Source organism: Felis catus, chromosome B1, assembly GCF_018350175.1.
Source record: "Felis catus isolate Fca126 chromosome B1, F.catus_Fca126_mat1.0, whole genome shotgun sequence".
NCBI lineage: Eukaryota > Metazoa > Chordata > Mammalia > Carnivora > Felidae > Felis > Felis catus.
In genome coordinates, this window is record NC_058371.1 from 82,160,660 (window position 1) to 82,182,974 (window position 22,315).

General features: G+C 37.5%; 2 protein-coding genes across 3 annotated transcripts in view; one reads left to right on the forward strand and one right to left on the reverse strand.

Annotated features, from left to right (window-relative positions):
- The window catches only part of ANAPC10 (anaphase promoting complex subunit 10), a 312,895-nt gene extending 299,669 nt beyond the window's left edge, over positions 1-13,226 (forward strand). For both annotated transcript variants that reach the window (XR_006596715.1, XR_006596716.1), the window contains one exon: positions 12,728-13,226. The gene's annotated coding sequence lies outside the window, so the exon portion shown is untranslated. The remainder of the gene's footprint in view (positions 1-12,727) is intronic.
- Positions 1-22,315, reverse strand: part of HHIP (hedgehog interacting protein) — a 95,776-nt gene that overhangs the window by 12,859 nt on the left and 60,602 nt on the right. Inside the window, exons 8-11 of the mRNA XM_003984977.6 lie at positions 19,775-19,896; positions 17,384-17,507; positions 16,287-16,417; positions 13,088-13,169 (exon numbers count right to left, since the gene is read on the reverse strand). Coding sequence (XP_003985026.1) covers positions 13,088-13,169; positions 16,287-16,417; positions 17,384-17,507; positions 19,775-19,896 — 459 coding nt within the window. The remainder of the gene's footprint in view (positions 1-13,087; positions 13,170-16,286; positions 16,418-17,383; positions 17,508-19,774; positions 19,897-22,315) is intronic.

The window sequence follows — 22,315 nt, forward strand, 5'->3', positions numbered from 1 at the left end:
TCCATCCCCATTGAAATGAAAGCTTTCTGAATGCAAAAGTGACATATTCAACCCTCTTCAACACGTCACTCCCTCAGGCAAGTACTGTGCTCTTCATGGGGATAAGACATAAATAAAACTGGGTTACAGTCCTCATGGAGACACCACGGGGAAGAGAGACATTCAAACAAGTATACAAGTATAATGCAGTGTGACCTTTGTTATGTTATAGGTGCATATAAAGCCACACAGGAACACAGACAAGGAAGCAATTAGTTTAGGATTGAGGGATGTTTTAGAAAGATGATATTCAAGCCACCAAAGTATTTTATCTCCTTCAACTACTTATATACATAGGAGCTAGGAAAACACTACAGAGGCATTCAATAAGTGTTTATTGAATGCATATAGTAGAAACTTTCTCAAATGCTTTTTCTGGAATATAAATTCCATGAAGACAAATGTTTCCCTCTCTTCTTTTTGTCTCTCCAGGACCTAGAAAAATGTAAAGCACATGGAAGATTCTTAAAAATCTGTTGAATGAATGAACAAATAAGAATATGGAATTTTAAGAGAGTGTTTATTTTCTGTGCTACTGAGTAAAGACATTAGGAATATATGGGCTATTTAGGGGAGGGATATCATTTAAATCTGTTATACTTTTATATCATAAGCTTAAAACTAAGAAACACTTGCTATATTTCTCTGCATTGCCTAAATTAACTCAAATCTTACAAAATTCTTCTAAGGCATGGTTACATTCATTTTACAAGAAACATTTTTACACTAATTATAATCATAGTAAATAAACAACAGACCATAAAGTAAGCATGACATAAAGAAATATGATTGCTTATTTCCTCTAGCTGGGAATTAAGCCAATGTATTAAAATTCATTTTTCTGGTTATATATCTGGTAAAGTGTGACAGAGAGTTTTGGTCATCCCAACCATCCCCTCCACTCACTCTTTGTTCTACTAACATTTCTTTTTTCCATTGAAAAGAATAGGGTTCCTTTACATGGAATGAAGAGAAAACAAAAGGAATAAAACAAGTAAATTTGAATTTTATTATTCACCTTGAAATAGACTATCATATGTTTACATGAATACTACATATACCCAACTAGATGGCATCTAAACAAAATTCTAGAGTACATAGCTGTGATATGTACTTCATTTTTCATTCTTATTCTTACTGGACTGGAAACTTGGGTGTTTTAATGTAGGTGTACTAACAATTGCTTAAATAGTTTTGTTCTTCTTTTAAACAATTACTTTTTTTAACTTGTGGATCTTTACCTCTAGTGAATGAAGTCCAAGGTAGCTTTCAAAGTAGAAAACTTACCCAAAAGGATGTTTAGGTTTGTGATAAAGAATACATCAAACCCATTTGTTGATAGTTATCTCTATAGTCTTCAAACTTAATTTAAATCAGAAAAACACACTTTATAATCTTTTTACACTTGACAATGAAACAGTAGGGCTAGTGCCAGAAAACTGCCCCAAATTCTTTAATGCATAAAGCATTGTTTCTGGAAAAACAATGGAAAAAAAAAAGAGAGAGAGAGAGAATGGCTCTGAACTTATGTACATTACATATCCTATTACAATTTTTTATTTGTACTGTATATTTCTAGAATTCCAACTTAGGATGGATAAAGCCAATGTTCCCCCACCCCCACCCCCGAGATATTGCTTTGGATTACTACATTTTCTATTCTGCATTTTCTTAGAAACCTACTTTGTTTGGTAGTATCATAAAGATTTAGATACTTTCCTGAAATAAAGGAAGAAGTTGAGAAGCATAAGTGATTTGTAACATAATCACATGTAATGACTTTTTGTGAGTAGCCAAGGCCAACAGTGAATGTCTCTAGGTAGTGAGATTATAGATGGTTTTAGTTTTATGATATTTAATTTAATCAATCAACCAATCAATCAATAAATAAGAAGTCCTCTGTGTATCTGTACGGAAGCACAACGATAAATCCTATCTGAGCAGGCCTGTTCTTCAGATTGAATATGTCAGAAATCCGTCTATTGTGTTTTTTACAAAAAGTAAGGGGACTCATTCTGAAACTTTTGTTAGCGGCCCAGATTTTAAATTCATGTTAGTGTAAAACAAGGTACATAAAATCATGAGTAATACTTATTTATAAAATCCTGACTCATTAGAGGTTTCAGAAGAAGTAATAATTCTATAGCTTCTCTTAGTTAACAATCTGCTTAAGGGGGCAAGGTGATGTAAGAACTGTCTTATTCTTTTATCCACATTCACACTGGGACACATGGAAAAATGTTCCTTTGCAACTGTAACCTTCACAAAACTATTTTTCTTCCATGCTTTTTCCTATTCTCATGGGAAAGGAAAAACTGATAAATCTAAGTTCTTACGACTCATAGCATGGTTCCAGACCAGAAGAACCAACGTCACCTTGGAGTTTGTTAGAAATATAGAGTCTCAGGCCCCTCCCCAGACTTACTGATTCTACACTATAGCCAGCGTGTCAGGTGACACACATGTGATTTCAAGTTTGAGAAGCACTGTTCTCACTTAGAGCCATTTCCTAGCCAGTAGCAATTAATGTGGCCATGAATTAGTGTGGCCAGGAGCTTCTAAGTAAAGAATGCCTTGAAATTGTATGACTGGAGGGAGTCTTCGCCACTGCACAGGAAGGCAGTCTTTGGATTCCACCATGGATTCTATGGTTTAATGGGTTTCCTCACTGTAAGCATTTTGATACACAGTGATAATCCATAATCATGCATCATCTCTAAGACCAATATTCAGCACTTTTAGCTAAGAAAAGCCAAGGGAATGGAAACTTCTCATAATGGGATAGATTTTACTGTTTCCCATCTGTGTAACTTGGGCACAGGCATAAACACTAACTTAGTAGAACTGTTATCATCTTTCACATACACATTTTAGTGCTTTTCTCGAAGGTCAATATATAAATTGATTTTTTTTTGAAGTCTGGATAATTTTTAGTCTGGATGTTCACTAAATTCTTCTTGCTCGTGTTCACATTTCTCTTTTCAGTGTCAATTTATCCACAAGGAGTAGAATTTTGTATTCCACTGGATCTATAGCATGTTTGGGGACTACACAGAGCCATTTTGTGGCAACTAGTAAGACAATACATTATACAAATTCAATTTGACTGTAAGGAATCTTATACATTCATAATACAATCATATTCCAGGTAAAAACATAGCCATGCAATAATGGTCTCACTGGGACTTCACGGAAGTGTAGATGGCTGAATACATTTCCTAACAGTATTTTTCAAGTACTATTTGACGTATCATTAAGGAATGCTGTCCTTGACATTATATTACATGGAGGCTGCAGAAATATCTTTTTATACATGTCTTGAGCAACCTTGATATTGGAGTAAAGGGAAAGATAATTTAAATTCAAGAATAGCTCTGGGGGCACCTGGGTGGCTCAGTTGGTTAAGCATCTGACTCTTGGTATTGGCTCAGGTCATGATCTCGCAGTTTGTGAGATGGAGCTCTGCACTAACCGTATGGAGGCTGCTTGGGATTCTCTTTCTCAAGCCTCTCTGCCCCTCCCACCCCCAAATAAATAAATAAATAAACATGAAAAAGAAAGAGAATAGCTTTGAACTTATGTACATTACATATCCTATTACAATTTTTAATTTGTACTGTATATTTCTAGAATTCCAATTTAGGATGGATAAAGCCATTTTTTTTTCCCTAGACATTGCTTTGAATTGCTACTACATTTCTCTGTTCTGAAATGTGCTGAAAAAATGGGGCTGGGCCTTGGCCTTTTTCTCTGAGACTAACGTTGTCTTCATTTCGAGGTCTTGCAATTTAAACGCTGAGCATATGCTCACTCAGAAGTCATGCTGACTGGCTTTAATACCTGGGCAGTTTGGGATTGAGTGAGCACTAAATTCTAAAGGGGCAAAGGCAGTGATGATTTGGTGAAGGGAGCCACAGGTTTAGCTGCCTTGGGCTAGTAAGATTATGAGAACTTCCACAAATATCACTAAATTCTGTTCTATGGTTAAAGATGCAACCATAATAAAACCAAATAATGAAGCCACTTACACTTTTCAGTAATTTCCTATTCAACTTTATCCTCATGAGGCAAGGCAAGTCCTGTTATTCCCCAAATTACAGGCACAGTACATGTATAAAGAGATTAAATGGCTTTCACACAACTAGTTACACGTAGTCTGGAACTATATCCTAGCGTAGTGTTCTTTGCATTCAACTGGTCCTCTTTAGGAAAAAGGGAGCAAAGTACCCATATTTTAGCCCCTATTAATCTCACCATCCAAATACCACCACCACAATACACAAGTATCTACGAGGGTATATGGGTCTCCTTCATTCAACTTCTCAGATTAACTCAATGTATATATATTTCCATGGAAAATTTGGGAAATGAAAAGTTATGTATTTCCTCAAAGGGAAAACCTAGGAGAAATAATTAACGAAACTAGATGATAATGTCATCTTTTACCGAAAAAAAAAAAAGTCCAATTTTCTTAAACTGCCTACAATGTCTATTGCATTGTGTTTTCAATGTCCTAAATTCAGAAACAGGTCTACCCCAATTATCAGCGGTGAACACAGAAAAATAGGCATTTCCACTTTAATTCAACGTACGTTCCTGAAAAATCTTCTATGGTACAAAACTGCATACTAAAAATAATAGGGTTTATGTGAAGAATAGGGTTGGGGGAGATCCGTCAAGATCTGTGCAACTTTGTAACTACAGCACTAAAAAAACAAAACCTGGAACCTTTGGGAGAGCGCTGGGACAGCTGGAGGTGGCCTCAGCTGAGATTAGGGACACACAAAAACAAAGTGGTGGTGAGCTCCTGGGAAGTGCAACCTGCATGGAGCAGGGGCTGCAGGAAGCATCTCTGGGGAGGAACACCCATGCAGGCACTTATTTTTCATTTTACCTCTGAGCTGAGAAGCCTCCTCTGCCTTTGCAACAGCCTGCCTGAGGGTTTGTTCTTTTTCTTCTAATAATGGCCCAACTTGCTTGAAAAGCTACATAATTTCCATGTTATATGGTCATTGTTCTCTTTTATCTGAGAGTTAGTGTTAAAGAAAATCACCGGGTAGCAGAACGGACTGGGCCAGGGAGCCAAATCATGGTGAATCTTACCCATCTCAGTATCCATAGCTTTCTGGACTAATACTGTAAGTTACAATGTACAATGTTCTCGCATAATTTTTTTTGTCCCAAAGTGTTATTTATCTCAGATAATATTATTTATGTTTTTGATAATGTATGTGATCTCCCAGTTTAAGGTAAAAATTAGCTCCTTAGAGGTTGGGACTAAATTCTCATTTATATCCTCCCTCTGTAGCACATAATACAACATCTTGAACACAGGAGACAGGTAAAAGATACTTGTAGATTGATTAAATCTCCTGATTTAATTCTGGAGTGTAACAGTATACTTTGATAAGATAAAAATAAAAACTGAAAAATTGGAGCACAGTGAAAAGTCAATGCCATTGCTCCCTAATATAAAGAAGGAAATCTACTCTGTTCAGAATTTTATGTTCAGAAGCAATTGTTAACTTAAAAACTTAATTTATAAAACCACAATTAATAAAAGAAACCTTAGATACTAAATAAATGTCTGTAATTGGGAAACTAGGCATTTAAAACACCTTGATTACATTATGATTCAAAAGACTTAAAAGCCTACAGTATTTTCTTTCAGAAATCACCAAAAATAAATACATCTTTTTCTCACTTATAAAGCTGTAGAGGTATCAGTGTTTTAATTTTACATCATAGGAAGGCAGAAATTTTAAATATCACTAAACGTTTTAAATGGGAAGCAAAAATTCAACACAAGTTTCTTTCTGTCTTTAAAAGAACACAAGAGGGGCGCCTGGGTGGCGCAGTCGGTTAAGGGTCCGACTTCAGTCAGGTCACGATCTCGCGGTCTGTGAGTTCGAGCCCCACGTCGGGCTCTGGGCTGATGGCTCAGAGCCTGGAGCCTGTTTCCAATTCTGTGTCTCCCTCTCTCTCTGCCCCTTCCCCGTTCATGCTCTGTCTCTCTCTGTCCCAAAAATAAATAAACATTGAAAAAAAAATTTTGAAAAAAATAAAATAAAATAAAAGAACACAAGAATGTCGATTTAAATTCTCTTTCAAGACCATGAGGGTGACAAATACCCAAATTTTGTTGTTACATTTTTTGATTCATTTGTCAGTGTTGACAAAAACAAGTCGTGTAAGCAACAGATTTCTTTTGAATTAGTAAAAAAAAAAAAAAAAAAAGGCAGGGGGAAAGGAAAAGATGCTAAGATGAAGTTTTTCCTTTAAAAAATACATCTTTCTCAGGATACCTGGCTGGCTCAGTTGACAGAGCATGAGAATCTTGATCTTGAAGCTGTAAGTTCAAGCCCCATATTGGGTGTAGAGATTACTTAAAAATAAAATCTTAAATAAATAAAGAAATAAGTACACCTTCCTCTAGAAAACATCTTTTTACAAATTGATGGAACTGTTTTATGCAAGGTTAAATCTGCTTTTATCTCAATTACTGCAATATCTGATGACACATTGCCTTACAATGAAAGTACAAAATATTCAGGAGATCTAATAATATCTGACTTCACCATTGCCCTAGGCAGGGGAGTAACATGGGAATTAAAAAGAAAAGCTTTTAAGAATTTTTGACTCTTGGGGCGCCTGGGTGGCTCAGTCAGTTGAACTTCCGACTTTGGTTCAGGTCATGATCTCATGGTTCATGGGTTCAAGCCCCGTGTTGGGCTCTGTGCTGACAGTTCAGAGCCTGGAGCCTGCTTCAGATTCTGTGTCTCCCTTTCTGCCCCTCCCCTGCTCATGCCCTCTCTCTCTCTCAAAAATAAATAAACATAAACAAAAAAATAATAAAAAAAAGAATTTTCTACTCAACAAAAGAGTCTTATTTTGAAGAATATATTCTTCATTATTCATATTTTTCATTTTCGGTGGCAAAGAAGTCTTCATTGCAATCTGTACAATTAATTCTAGGAATTGATATTTCAACATTTCAAAACTGATAGTTTAAGAGAGACTACAATTAGTATAAAGCAGAAAATTCCCTTGAATGCTGTGGTCATATGTCACATCTCCAGGAAATAAGATACACACACACACACACACACACACATATATATGGATATACATATGTATATATATATGTATGTGTGTGTATATATATGGAGATATATATGTGTATATATATGGAGAGAGAGAGAGACAGAGTGAAAGAGAGAGAGAGAGAAAGAACGCCTTATAGAAGCATTTTAAGCGACAATGATTTTTTTTCATAAATTATTAAATAATATTTTCTATTTATTTTGAAATAGGTGGGGGTTCTAGGCAGCAGGGTGTGGCTTACCTGAGTGGGCTTAAATGTGTGTGCATATGTATCCATATGCAAATCTTAGTAAAGTATGACCAAAATTCCAGTTATTCTTAGGTCATTACCATACATTATGCATGCATGCTCCTTCATTCATAGAAGTTTTTAGTTTGATCTTATCCCATTCTTTTGTAATATTATCCTCAAAATTTCAAATGCTATACAGCAGCTTAGAAAGGATTTGTCAGTCAAAATTGTGTTATGCATCGCAACATAAAGTATAGCTAATTAAGAATAAAATACAAGCTGGCAGATAAGAATATATCCATTTGTAGTTATCCGATATGTAGAAGAAGAATAATAACAAACATGTAAAACATGCATCCTTGTCTTTTAGACTTCAAATCCACCATGCTGAATGGATTTTTATAGGGCATATACTTGTTCATGACCTTTACTGTTAAGAAATTCTGTCATGTTTGAAAACTAGTCCCTAGTGGAGCCTGTGTCCCTGTTAATAGTTGAAAGGTCAATGGAGCTGCTAAACAGTTTGTATTACTGTCAGGGTGGCCATGAAAACACCGCCTGCGGCAAGAGGACTCGGCAGCTGGGTCAACAGGCACTGTGGGGATTTATCAACCTAGGGGGGCCACTTGCATAAAACTTTGACTGATGAATTGGGACTAGACTGGCTTATTGGGCTAAAGCCTCTCTATTATGTGTGACTTTCCTTAGGATGGCAGGGCTGCGTGCAGGCTCCCTGAGACATATGCGAAGGATAAACAACTGATTTCCTCTTATGAAGTGATTTTTTTTTAAGTATTCTTCAGCATCCAGGATAATAAGGAGTAGGATGAGGATATTAAGAAAAAAATAAACAAAAGGCAGTAAGTAGGGCCATGGAGGGGAGAAATGGGGAGGAGGCATGGGGAGCAGTTTTTGGTACTGGTCACTGCAGGAGTCTGAAGATACAACGTTTCTATAAGATGACTTCTGAAGCCTGGAATTTGCATTGTTAATTTGTAGACCTCTTAAGGGAATGGTCTTGTGTGACGTGGTTGGATAACAGATAAGCACTATGTTAAAATAGAGCAAGACTGGGTACATGGTAATTAAATCAATATGATTAGGAAGAATTTTGTTTTACAGATTCCTGGAGAAATAACCCTGGAAATGTTTCAGAATAAAAAAAAAGGGGGGTCATTTGGTTTAAGTTCATCTGACACAAAAATTAAAGAATCTTTGGCAGCAGTATGAAAAAAAATTATGTTCTATAAAAATAAATCTTGGACGGTATGTAACTGTTAGAATTCTTTAATTTCCACCCCACAGGAGCATTTGTTTGGTTCTGAAAAGATTTAATTCAGAGCAAGCAACCAGGGCATGATGCTTGGACATTTGGAAACTAAGTATTAAGAGCTCTTGAAAGCTCCAACAACATCTTTACCCCAATTTGGGGAAGAGATCCTGAAAATGGAAGAGATCACCTTAAAATAATTCTTTTTTTTATATACATGTTTTTGTCTTAAGGTTTTATTTAAGTGATCTCTACACCCAACGCGGGGCTCAAACTCACGACCCTGAGATCAAGGGTCGCTCGCTCTTCCGACTGAGTCAGCCAAGGGCTCCACATGAAAATAATTCTTGAATGCATAGGATGAATACCAACAATACTACAGAATTCACTATGTTCTAAATGTATTATTTAACTATCTTCAAAGGCACTCCACAGAAATGAGGAAGGGGCAGAATGATCAGCTGTACTCTCTTAATGAGCAAAGGGGCACAGTAGAGTTAAATAACTTCATGCAGGGTCCTTCCGTAAGGAAAATTCAGAGACAAGACCAGTTGACTCTGTGAACAAGTCAAGATGGACTTGTTCCTAGTCTTGATTAGTCTTAGATGGCACTAAATTTTGGTGAAACTAAAATTATTGCCCACCTCTTGTACTCAGTGTATTGAAATCTGTTTTCTGGAACTGTTGGCCAAAGAAGCTCCCCTAGATGGGGCAGGCAGGACCCAATATTAGAGATTTTTGGGGATCCAGTGAGTTGACTCAGGAAGCTGGGTGATTGGTATTGACTTGATCCTAACTCCACTCTGTCGCGAGATGCAAGTGGTTCAACTTTGACAATATTCCTGAAGTGTGTTCAATGTTCTTTTTACTTTTTTAATGCTTATTCATTTTTGAGAGAGAGACAGAGTGCCAGCAGGGGCGGTGCAGAGATGGAGGGAGACACAGAATCTGAAGCAGGCTCTAGGCTCTGAGCTGTCAGCACAGAGACCGACGCGGGGCTCGAACTCATGGGCTGAGAGATCATGACCTAAGCCGAAGTCGAACACTTAACTGACTGAGCCACCCAGGTGGCCCTCAATGTTCTAACATGAAGGAAAATTCATTCTTTCTCTACTTTTCCCTTAAATGACTCCTGAGTTCTAGTTACCGTTTAGGAAAACCTGGTTGTAGTGTTATTGAATTTGCATGTTTTTATGATAAATAATGAGTTTTGATTTTTCTAACAAGTTATCTTGCCATCCTTTTCTGACAAGGATGCCCAGTGTAAAATAATTTTAAGCTTACGTAAATGCTTATGTAACAAATAGCATTAGGCCAAATTGTCCTTATAGACTGAGGTTAATGCTGTAACCTAATCTAGTTTTGCCAAAATGACTTAAGAATGTTGCATATGGTTTTTAAACTCTCTCGTCTTTGTTATATGTGAGTGTGTGTGTGTGTGTGTGTGTGTGCAGGGAAAAACAAAAAACATAAATCTTATAGTAAGAATGTAATTTCTATGACATGTAATATAGAATATAAAAATTTTATAATTTGGTGTTATTCTCTTCTAGGACCATGAGTCAAGTGCTGTTTGAAAGTAATGATTCTGAAAACATTATTGTTACAAGTCTGGGAACTCCTCCACAAGAATACAATTAACCTAAGATTTTAATTTGAGTTAGATTTTAGGTATAACAAGAAATGTCTATCTATTGTTTTCTTTAGTTCATGAGGCTCTTTCTTCAAATTCTCTCTCAAAAGTTTTGGAGGAACAGTTTGGCTCTCAAGCTCTTAACATCCTGAACAATGTTAAGCTAGTAATTAGCTCACGTTTCTAAAATAATCCCGCTCACGTACACTGAAGGGTCTGCTTCTATAGAACTTCAACTCATCTAGGGAGAAATACTATAATAATAAAAGTTGGCATCCAAATTGAAACAGCATGAGGCTCCCAACAAATGTTTATGAAAACATTTGTTTTCTTATAGTTGGTTTAATCTTAAAATTTATGTCCATGCCTGTGTACAAGGACAGTGTGTTTGGGACTCTGTTACTACCCCCACCTTCTGAAAACCAAACACACATCTGAACCCTGGCCCCACACATGACAGGACTCAGCAGAAACAGGCACTGTAATGAGAAGTCAGGACTTTTCAGGTATGTCACTCTGAGACCACCCTACTAGAGGAGGCCCTCAGATCACAAAGCCAAGGTCCCTTATGGAAACCCTGCTAATTAGACACGAATAATGGATTGAAGGTGTAAAATTCACCTCAGCTCACCACCAGCAGACTAAACAATCCAGATGACGAGAGAAAGATTTTGTGAGGAGGAAGAATTCATTATAAGACTACCAGGAAGCTTGTAAAAGCATATCAGCTTTGACAAACCTAATGAAATAACAATGACTATTTTGAAACGAAGGGCATTAGATCTGAGTGAAATCCCTAGACAGACACCATTATGAATCATTAGAATGCTTACTTTGTGCATTAACGTTAGTTTGATTTTTGTTCTTAATATTGCCAACTTCAACCACCACTGAAGTGCCTGTTATTTTTTTCATTCATCACTTTGCTTTTCGCAAAGAGGACATTCGTTTCACATCCAAGGAGGAAAAGATCTACAACATATAAATAGGTGCTTCTCTTATCGTGGAAGAAAATGATACGCCAAGAGACCATTTAGGACTGATCACTCCTTTTTTTTTGTTCTGTAGTACAATGTTAACTTACACTTTTCTCAAGAAAGATAGTGTTTTGTGGTATGGGAAGAGGACAAAACTCTCTATTTTGTTTTCTGGGGGAAAAACATACACTATAACTTACAGATAATATTTTAAAGTGTAAATTTGCTTTTAGCAAACTTTTTAGATATTGGAATTTCTTCTTCTAAAAGAGACGTGAGGGACGCCTGGGTGGCTCAGGTGGTTGGGTGTCCGACTTCAGCTCAGGTCATGATCTTACAGCTTGAGGGTTCAAGCCCCACGTAGGGCTCTGTGCTGACAGCTCAGAGCCTGGAGCCTGCTTCGGATTCTGTGTCTCCCTATCTCTGCCCCTCCCCGCTCACTCTCTGTCTCTCTCTCCTTCAAATATAAATAAACATTAAAAAAATTTTTTTAAAGAGATGTGAAATTTGGGAATTTAAATACGCAAATGGGCTCAGGAAGATAAGTTAATACAGAAAGATTTTGAAATTCACACCCTGGTGGAGCTAGAGTCTGGCAACAGTGCATTCAACAGTAGTGGTATTTGAGGACACCTAGGTTCTATAACAGTTATTTCTAAACTCATGGCTAATATCTATTTGACAGTATATAATTTTATCAGCTTCTGATAGTTCCGACTTATCCATGAAATTAAGAACTGACTAATTATGATTCAAGATAACAATGTTGTGATGTGTCGGTGGAAAAGAGCAAGGGGGATAAATATGTTATTTAAAAGATTAAACATTCGGGGCACCTGGATAGCTCAGTCCAACTCTTGATTTCAGCTCAGGTCATGATCTCATGGTTCTTGAGATCGAGCCCCTTGTTAGGCTCTGCACTGACAACTTGGAGCCTTCTTGGGACTTTCTCTCTCCCTCTCTTTCTGCCCCTCCCCCGCTCATATTCTCTGTCTCTCTCAAAATAAATAAATAAACATTAAAAAAATAAAAATTAGGCATGCCTGGGTGGCTCAGTCAGGTAAGCATCTGACTTCGGCTCAGGTCATGATCTCGCAGTTCACAAGTTGGAGCCCCCGCGTGGGGCTCTGTGCTGACAGCTCAGAACCTGGAGCCTGCTTTAGATTCTGTCTCTCTCTGCCCCTCTCCTGCTCATGCTCTGTCTCTGTCTCTGTCTCTCTCTCTTTTAAAAATAAATAAACATTAAAAAAAAATAAAAATAGAAGATTAAACATCAAATCTTCCTCTTGCTGCGGTAAATGACATTTCTTTAGTTTCCATTTGTTTAGTCACATTAGCCTGCATGACAGCTGTGAGCTTCCAGATAGTTTTGAAATGAGGCTCAGATGTTGAAATTGCCAAATAGCTTATCTTTATTACCTGACAAAAAAAATCATACTGAATAGCTATAATGTCTGCCAATATGTTTCTAGTTTTCTAGAAAGAAGAGGAAGATTTATTGCTTCCAAAATGAAAGCCAATACCTTTCACATTAGGGTCCTCTTCTGGCGTGTAACTGAGGATGCTGATTCCACAAATCAAATGCTGCTCTCCGATGGCAACAAGAATGACATGAATATATGGACACAATGGGGCTTATAAAGTTCAGCAGGGTCAAGTCTAGCCCTCATAGACTGGAGTGGAGGGTTCTCCCAGGATAGCACTTGGCATATGAACAAGGCAGAAGTGTTCATCTTTGTTGATTGCTAATTGCAATTCATCGTCCTCAATGTGAAGACACTAAAACAACTTGGACAAACTGCTTGACTTAAAGGAGTATAAAGAGATCTCACCTTTTGGGATCTACAATTTTGTAGAGTTTTCCATTGTGAGTCTGGGTCATACTTTTACTACTTGATAGAATGTAAACTTCACCTGTGAAAAGTGAAATACAGTAAGTTAATTTACAGTATTATAAAGCCTTACTTCCTATTGTCGAAGCAGATTATTTCATATAAATAAGTGGATATTTTGTTTTCTTTATTTATTCAATTTGTTTAATGTTTATTTATTTTTGAGAAAAAGAGAGTGAGACAGAGTGTGAACAGGGGAGGGGCAGAGAGAGAGGGAGACACAGAATCTGAAGCAGGCTCTAGGCTCTGAGCTGTCAGCACAGAGCTTAACGTGGGGCTCATATCCACAGACCATGCGATCATGACCTGAGTCGAAGTTGGGGGCTTAACCAACTAAGCCACCCAGATGTCCCAATAAATGGATATTTTATATTTATTTTTGTATCTATTTGTACATATGTATACGTATGTATGTACATATGTATGTACGTGTACGTATATGTGTGTATGTGCATGCGCATGTATATGTCATGTATCTGTATCTCTCTATATATCTCCTCACAGCCTCAAGAAAATCACTTGCCTAAAGATTATGAGAGTCTCTGGGGCACGTGGGTGGCTCAGTCGGTTAAGCATCCGACTTCGGCTCAGGTCATGATCTCATAATTGGTGGGTCCGAACCCCGTATCAGGCTCTGTGCTGACAGTTTAGAGCCTGGAGCCTGCTTCAGATTCTGTCTCTCTCTCTCTCTCTCTGCCCCTCCCTCTCTCTCTCTCTCTCTCTCTCTCTCTCTCTCAAAAATAAACGTTAAAAAAAAAAAGGATTATGAGAGTCTCACAAGTCTACTTTCACAGTGCATCCAGAATTCAGTCACTTGTCTCCACATCCTACTACTATTCCAGAACAAGCAGATACCAGTGTGTCCTGGATTAGGGCAAGAGCCTCCTAACTGATCTCCCTGCTTCTCCCTGTTCTTCCATGTTTAATTTCAACATACCATCCACAGAAGATCCTTAAAGCAAGTTACATCATTTAAGTTGGATCACGTTCCTTTGTTTCAGTACTTCCAATGGCTTCTAATCTCTCTCAGAGCAAAAGTAAGTCCTGGCAGTGGCCTATGATGCCTCCCCTTATTGCTCTGACCTCATGTGCTATGCTTCACCCTCTTGTTCACTCCTTCCTAGCCACAGTGGCCTCCTGGCTTTGTACACATGAGGCAGCCCCTGTGCCAGGCTCCTGTCTAAGGAGGCCCCCCCCCCCCCCCCAGTTTCAGGTTCTTCGTCAGGCTCCTGACTCAGTTCCTATCTCAGCTTCTGTTCCAGGCTCTACCTGTCACAGCATCTGTCCCAAGTTGTCCCAGCCTCCTGTCCTTCACTAGATCTCCACTAGGTTGGCTTTTCTTTCCCCCTTCAAGTCTGTACATAAATATCATCTTTTCTGACTGCACTATTTAAAATTGCACTGCTCCCAACCCTCTTCACAATGGGACTTTTCTCCAAAGCATTTACCAGTTGACACTATATATAGATAGATATGTCCCTCTCTCTCTCTCTCTCTCTCTCTCTCTCTCTCTATATATATATACACACACACACACACACACACACACACATATACATATGTGTACACCCAACATGGGGTTTGAACCCACGACCCTGAGATCAAGAGTTGGATGCTCCTCAGGCTTTGCCAGCCAGGTGCCCTCTTAAGTAATCTCTACACCCAACGTGAAGCTTGAACTCATGCCTCCGAGATGAAGAGTTGGATGCTCCCCCAACTGAGCCAGCCAGGCACCCCCATAGGGCTCTTAATTAAAGCCAAAGAGTATCACATTAAGGCATAATTCAGTGAAAGCCAGTTTAATTTTAATTATAAAGTATACACGATGCTGTAGCTTTTGACAGTAAGGATTGTATATGCTTCATTTGTTAGGTCTACTCCCAACATAGTATTAAGTGCAGATAGATGTTTGGATATTTTGACCAACGGTGGTGACACTAACAGGATGACTGATGGTGAGTCATTTGCAGTAAGGTCTGGGGAACTCAGAATGATTCAGTCACAACATCTAAATATTCATTTCTAACTCTGCCACAAACAATTTAATCCTCATTTATATTTTAAAACCAGGGTTTGCCAATGAAATTTAAATTACATTACAGAGTATTTCAGTGGAGAAGGGTATCTCTTTGGTTTTTCTGAGCGGGCTAGGAGATACCAAGGGAAAATTAATTGTAAATGTTTTCAATGTTGGAACAAGAAAAGAACAGATTGGACTTCTCTTCTTTAAATCATTGTATCCCTGTGGTTCTGAAATCCATGTTAAGTCCCTTGTTAAACTAAGTGAATGGCATAAAAGTATTTACTTATGAATTCCCCATTTGATGTAATAAAACCAAAGCTGGACCTCTAGAGAAAATATTCGGATTCAGATGGGAAACACAACTCTTCTTTCTTAACACCTAAAATTCATCTCTCAGCCTGGGGGAGCATAGTAGCCATGGTTTGTTTGGGTGCTGACCTTTAAACAGTGTCATTATGAAAGCTATGTTTATCTCTATAATTTAAAATTAGTAGCATTTTTTCTCTTTGATTGCATTCCAATTTCAACTTCTATTTGCTTGTAAGTTACATACATTTTGATAACATATGAAGAAACATATTATGTGTTATCCCATAGATCGTCATTCAGAAGATCATTTTTATTCTGTTGGAAAGCAGATCTAAAACTTCAGCTTATCTTACACAAATTGCATGTCCCAATGGATTAAAAAAAATCAGAAATAGAGGATAAGGTGAGACTCAGATTGCAACAATTTTTTAAAAATTTGTTCCAAGAGACATGGAAAGGCTTTCAGATAGAGAATAGAAACAAATGACACAACTTTACCTAAAGTTTAAGTAGATATTTAAGATTTTCTCTCTTTAGGACTCAAAAATTCTCTTTTGTTCTTGCCTTCCATTTTCCTGCTTTGTTACTTTTATATTTCTGGAGTGGAGAAAAGACTAAAAGATGCCCAGGGAAAGCTCATTGGGAAAGAACACGTGACTGGGCCATCTCTAACCTCCACAGTGGGTCATCTTTGCGGCAGGTTACCATTGTCAGCAAATGGAGGACAAGATTGTTCTTCTTATTAAAACAAAGCCTCTTGGGCAAGGGAGTGAGAAAGCAACTTAATAGAAATGGTTTGTACAGTACCTAATTCATCTTCTCCAAATCCCAAGATGTGACCTGAAAAGTAACCTCTACAGGAACCACTGTTGCCGAGACAGAGTGGCTTTTCTTGCCATTGCTTGCTCACGGGACTTTGCTGGAGGGTTAAGAAATTCCTACAACGAAAACATACCGTAAACTTACAGTGAAAATAGGCGTTTGCTTAAAAAAATAAATAAATCAAAGGCTTAGAATAAAGCTCACAATAAATAATTGTTGTGCCATGAACCTGGCTTCTAAAAGGAAAAGTAATATAGCCCATAATGTGTGCAAATACTCTGAAATTCTCATGTAGGGAGAAAGTACTTAAAGATAATATTTTGTTTGGAGGGGGGCACTAAAAGTACCTGAGTATGAGAAAAGCCCTCCCCTTCATCCAGAGAATGATACTTCCTCTCCAGGACTAGACTCCATGCTGTGCTATTAATCAGAGAGAGGGACAGGGGGAAGATCATGGGGTCAGTACACTTTTCTAGTTCCTTTTAGTGACCAAGCATATCAGCTCTGCCATATGCCTGAATGCCAGTGACTGGGGAAACAAGGTTCTTAATTTGGGTTTCATCACAGAGTTCCTCCTAATTATCCACAATGTGACCTCTAAAAATTAGGCTAAAATGTAACTTTGTAGTATTCTTACCAATAAAGACAAACTGAGTTCTATTGTTAAACGTCCTAAAAAGTATGGCAAAAACAAAAGTCCTAAGCCTTCCAATTTCCAAATAATTTGGAAAATACTTGCACAACTCGTGTATAACAATAGTTTTCAAGTAACTCATTATCATGGTAAATTTATGTTAAGGATGAAGGGAAAAGCTTACATCATATGCAAAGTCCATATGAAGACCTCTCTGCTCTTAAAAATTATATTATGAATTTAATCAAATTTGTTTAAAAAGCATCTCTTAGGAAGTTCTTTAACAAAACCACCATAGATAATGAACTAAAAGAAAATAATAGTCTTTATGTGTGTGCCTGACCTGACCCCCAAAGGGAGACAATCATTTGAATATTTTATGGAAGATTGCCCACTAATTGATGGATATGTCATTTGATACATGAAATTATGGTACCAGGAAACCTACCCATTCCGGTCTCCAAACACATAGCTTCCATACAGTCTTTCAGACTGGCATCCTCGGTAAACAAATCCACCCACCAAAGGACCATTACTGAATGGCTTGAATTCTAAAAGTGATGGCTCACTTTCTGGAAAGAAATAAATGTAACATTAGATCAAATGAAACATATTTTTTATGAAATAAAAGTAATGTAGGCCAAGTAATACTATTATGGTCATTTATTTTACATTTGAAGTATGTTCCACAGTACACAAGCAGAACCCTTGTTGTAGATATTTAGTAGAAATAATTCCCGTTGCTTAAACCATATCAAATATTAAGACTCTCCAGGTGCATCGTACTGAAACGGGAATGCTCTGTGAATGCTTTGCTGTTATAATTGTCACACATACCAAATTTTCAGTGACATTAGAATCTGGATATTGTGGAAATCATGGTTATTTACTTAAGAACCAAAGACTTTTAAAAAATTATAATTTTTTTGTGTTGATTTTTTTTGTAGAAATGCTTCTGCATATATGTAGTAAATTAATCCAGACTTCTGTCAAGTTATATAAAATGTTGGAGAGTTCATATTTTAACGGAAATAAAAGGTCCTTAAAGCTGCATTTGTATATTTAAAAACATTATCACTCAAGTAATATCTTCATTTAAACTATTTTAAGAGTTTTGTTTATAGAGTTGTATGGTTAACAAAGTCTATTGCAGCCATTCTTTTTAAAATTACATGTGTGTAGTCACATATCTCAATCTTTCCATGCATGCCATTATATACTTGAATTCATGTACACTAATTGCAATGGAAAAGATCTAAAGCCAGTTGCAAATTAATCTGAAAATTGCTACTTATGTGTTTAATGTCAAATAAGTCACTATCAACAGGCAGTATTTTAGGCAAAAACTTTGGTGGAGAGACAGTAATTTTAAAGTAATTGTCCCTTCCCATGTAATTAGGGTGAATATATTATAAAAAGTAGGAAAGATTAAGTTTTAACTAGTGCACTGCAAGGAAGCATAACTTCCAGGTCATGAACTCTGGAGTCAGTCAGCTTGGGTTTAAATCCAGGCCCTGCCACTTACGTTGTATGATAATTAACCTTTTTGTGTCTCAGTTTCCCCATCTGTACAATATGGCCAATAATAGTGCCTATCACACGGAGTTGTTTCGTGAATGAAAGAATCAAATTTATAATGTTACTACAGGGGCTGGCATGTAGTCAGTACTGACACGTGGTTATTTTGTTCTCGTTTCTGTTTTCTGCTTTATTGAAGTAAAGATAACAAATAAAATTATAAAATATTTAAAGAATACATTGTGGTGATTTGATATATGTATACATTGTGAGGGGATTCTGTGGATGTGTTTTGAAAACATAAATATAAGGCTATCAATATTGTAGCCAGTTTCAGCTGAGGCCCAATTAATGTGATTAGAGAATTTAGTTTAATCTACAAATATAGCCAAAATTCCATCAAACTAGTGACTCATGAGATTTTTTTCCCAAACCACATTATTCTTTGGTTTGGCTTTTATAAGATGTGTGTGCGCGCACACACGAATACCTGAAAAAAAAATAAAGTAAAATAACTGAATACCACATGAACTAACACAGCTGCTTCATTCCTGGTGCTAAATAAATATCTGTATTGAATGAGTAAATAGAAGAAGTAATCAATTTAATAATCTTAATCTACTGTGTTCCCTGAATCATAATAATTTTGATATATTGCTTCCTCCAAAAAGAGTAAATAATAAAACACTGAAAAATATTAAGATTTTTGGACTTCATTATTATCCAACTTTATTTTGTATATATATCTCTAAAACATTCTAGTAATCATGTTAGTAAAAGTAATGTCTCAACATTCCATTTTCATGACCTGGGTAAATAACATGTTTTTACATGTCAATTACTTTGTTTTCTTCTACAATGGGTATCTTAAAGAAATTACATTACTATTTGAAACACAATTTTTCTAATTGTTGAGACTAGAATATTGGGGATTGGAGGAATTTCTTACCTTTAACTTGTTTTTTTCCACTGTATATAAGATGTTATGACAAGTTCTGCCTTATATTAGAAGTTACTCATCTTGACTCTCAGAGGAGCAAAATATAAACAGCTAATTTTTGAAGGTCCATTAAATTTTTTGCACCTACAGAGCACAGTTTAATCCATTGGAAAGATAATTACCCAAATGGAATTCCTGGGGCTCATAAGAGTCACTGGACCTTTAAAAACGTGTGCAATTTACTCGCTTACCACTGTTGGGTCAGTGTGTTTATGCCTTCCCAAAAGCTCATTTTGTAGAAATCCTTTTCTCTTCAATGAATATGCTAAAGTAAAACAAAGCCCGAATTAAAGCCAAATCAACAAATTATGTTCTACTTACCATAGTCTTTCCCCTTTATTATCTGTAGGATTCTGGCTGATGATCTGTTCTTTCCATTGGAGTCTGAACAAAGTATTGTTAAATTGATGTTTATATCAGTGGGATGTCGATCCACAGCACATCTGCATAACAAAAAGGAGACATCCATGAATTCCTACCAGGGTATTTTCTAAACTGAGACTGGAGATTCCTGACAGAGGAACCCCTTGGTGGGCTGGCAAGGACCCTATGGGCTATTTCCTTTGGATCCTAAGCAGAAACATCCTGATTTGTTTGTTCACTCTGCTGAAGCTAAATGATCTCTGGAGAATATTTCCTAATATTCCTTGGTATCTCTCGCTAGTATGAACATACACACTGACTTGAAACATTTGTTGGTGCTGTTATTAAGGACTATCGCATATATAACATGCTGGGAAGGTAGGAGAACCTTCAGCAGCAGCAACTCATATCTGCAATACACAAAACAGGCTTCGTTTTGGTCTTTGTTTTGTGTTTTTACATGGAATGGCTATATTCTAAAGCTCAAGCTGCAAAGCATGCACTACAATGTAAGGTATAAAATAAAGCTGGTCCCCACAACCACTGAAGTCTTTTATGTTACATTGACTGTGTCTTCACGTCACCCCCAATCTGGGGTTAGAATATTTCTATGACTTAAGCCACCAACTGTCAACTCCATTAGCGCAGGGACCCCTTCCAACATCATTATCACTGTGTTTCTGTTACCTAATTCAAACCCAAGAATATCAAAGGGGCTCAATATGTGTTGAATGTTTAAGTCAATGAGGGACTGGGCATGTGGAGTTTGGGTTGCGAGAAGAATGAAGCTGTATAATATAATTACTTCTGAAGTTCTCACAAATGTGGAAAACAGTGTTGTTTTGTTTTCAGGTTTCTCAACTTTGACATTCTTGACATTTTGAGTCAGACCATTCTTTGAGCGGGAAACTGGAAGGAGGAGGTTCTGTGCTGAGCATGTACAACGTTTAGCAGCATGTCGGTGGCATGAACCCCTCCTCCAGAGTTGTGAAAACCAAAAATGTTTCTAGGCATTGCCAAATATTCTCTGGGGGCAAAATAATCCCATTGGGAATCACTCCTTTAGGTCAACAAAATACATTAATGACTTAACAACCAAACCAAATCTTTGGGGCTACTAAATAAACGAGAAAACAAAACAACCCGGGAGTAGGTTCTGGGGCTTAAGACATGTTAAGAGTCACACACAGCAATCATCTCAACAACAATAACAGCCACAAAATAAAAACTGTTGCATCCAAATGATCCCATTCATAATAGGGAAACTCTAAGCCTGACCTGCCAAAGATGAGTTAGTTGTTCCGTGGCAACAGTCCCTTTATTGTCTTTAATTCAACGATTCACAGAGTACAATGCCTGGCAGGGAACATGACACAGACGTGTTGTGACTTAAGGTGGAACTAAATCCATGGATGGGGAGAACATTTTCCCATCTTGCCTTTCTTTTTAAGATGGAGGAACTATGACAAAAGAAGGTTTGACCACTTTCTATCAAGAAAAGAACAAATCTGGAAGAAAAGGCCAGGTCTCCCAAAAGTGGAGATGCTGGATGCCATCAGGCCTACCTCTGTCTGAATACTATGTCCACTGGGAACCACTTGACCTTTCTAACCTTTAGTTTCTTTTCAGAAAAAAAAAAAAAAAGAGGTGGGTACACATGGGTACTGGTCCTTATACATCTGTCCAAGTCCACAGAACATACAATCCCCAGTGAACCCTAATGGAAACTTTGGACTTTGGGTGATAATGATGTGTCCATGTAGGTTCATCCATTGTAACACATGGAATACTCTGGTGGGGATGTTGCTAATGGGGAGGCTGGGCATGTGTGGGGGCAGCGGACATGTGGGAAATCTCTGTACCTTCTGCCCAATGTTGCCGTCTTTAAAATTGAAGTCTTAAAAAAAAAAAAGAAAGAAAAAGAGCGGTATCTAATGTCAGCAGGACCTCAGAGTACTGCTGAATGTCACAAATGAGATAATGTGCGTAAGATACTGAGTTCAGCACTCTGCCCCAAGGTACTTAACACAAGTCAGCTTTACTTTTAGCCAAGAATTGTTTTACTTTCTTTTCTGCTTTATTAAGTCTTTCTCCGCTTGAAATACTCTTGAAGGGAGGTGCAGTTTCCCTTAAGCTCTCTGCTGCCGGAGGAGGTAAGACTCTACAGCATAGGCATCCTGCCATATGCAAGGTCTGTAAAGTGCCTCATCCTGTGTTTTTGCACTGAGGGTCCAGGACCCCTGGAAGGTTGCACGAAAGCTCCAGTGGGATTGTGGTGACTCAGGCTGCTCAACTTCAAAGTGCTGCTTTGCGGTGGTATCTGCGAGTTCTGAGCTATAGGAATGGAATGTGACAGTTTCCTCCACATCCTGAACCCACCGTAAGTACTCCCTGTCGCACAGATTTTAAGATCTGCTGAGATGCCAAAAAGGAAATGAACTGTAGACTTGGACTTTGATGGAGGGGAGATGAAGGGCATGAGGGATTATAAAAATAAAA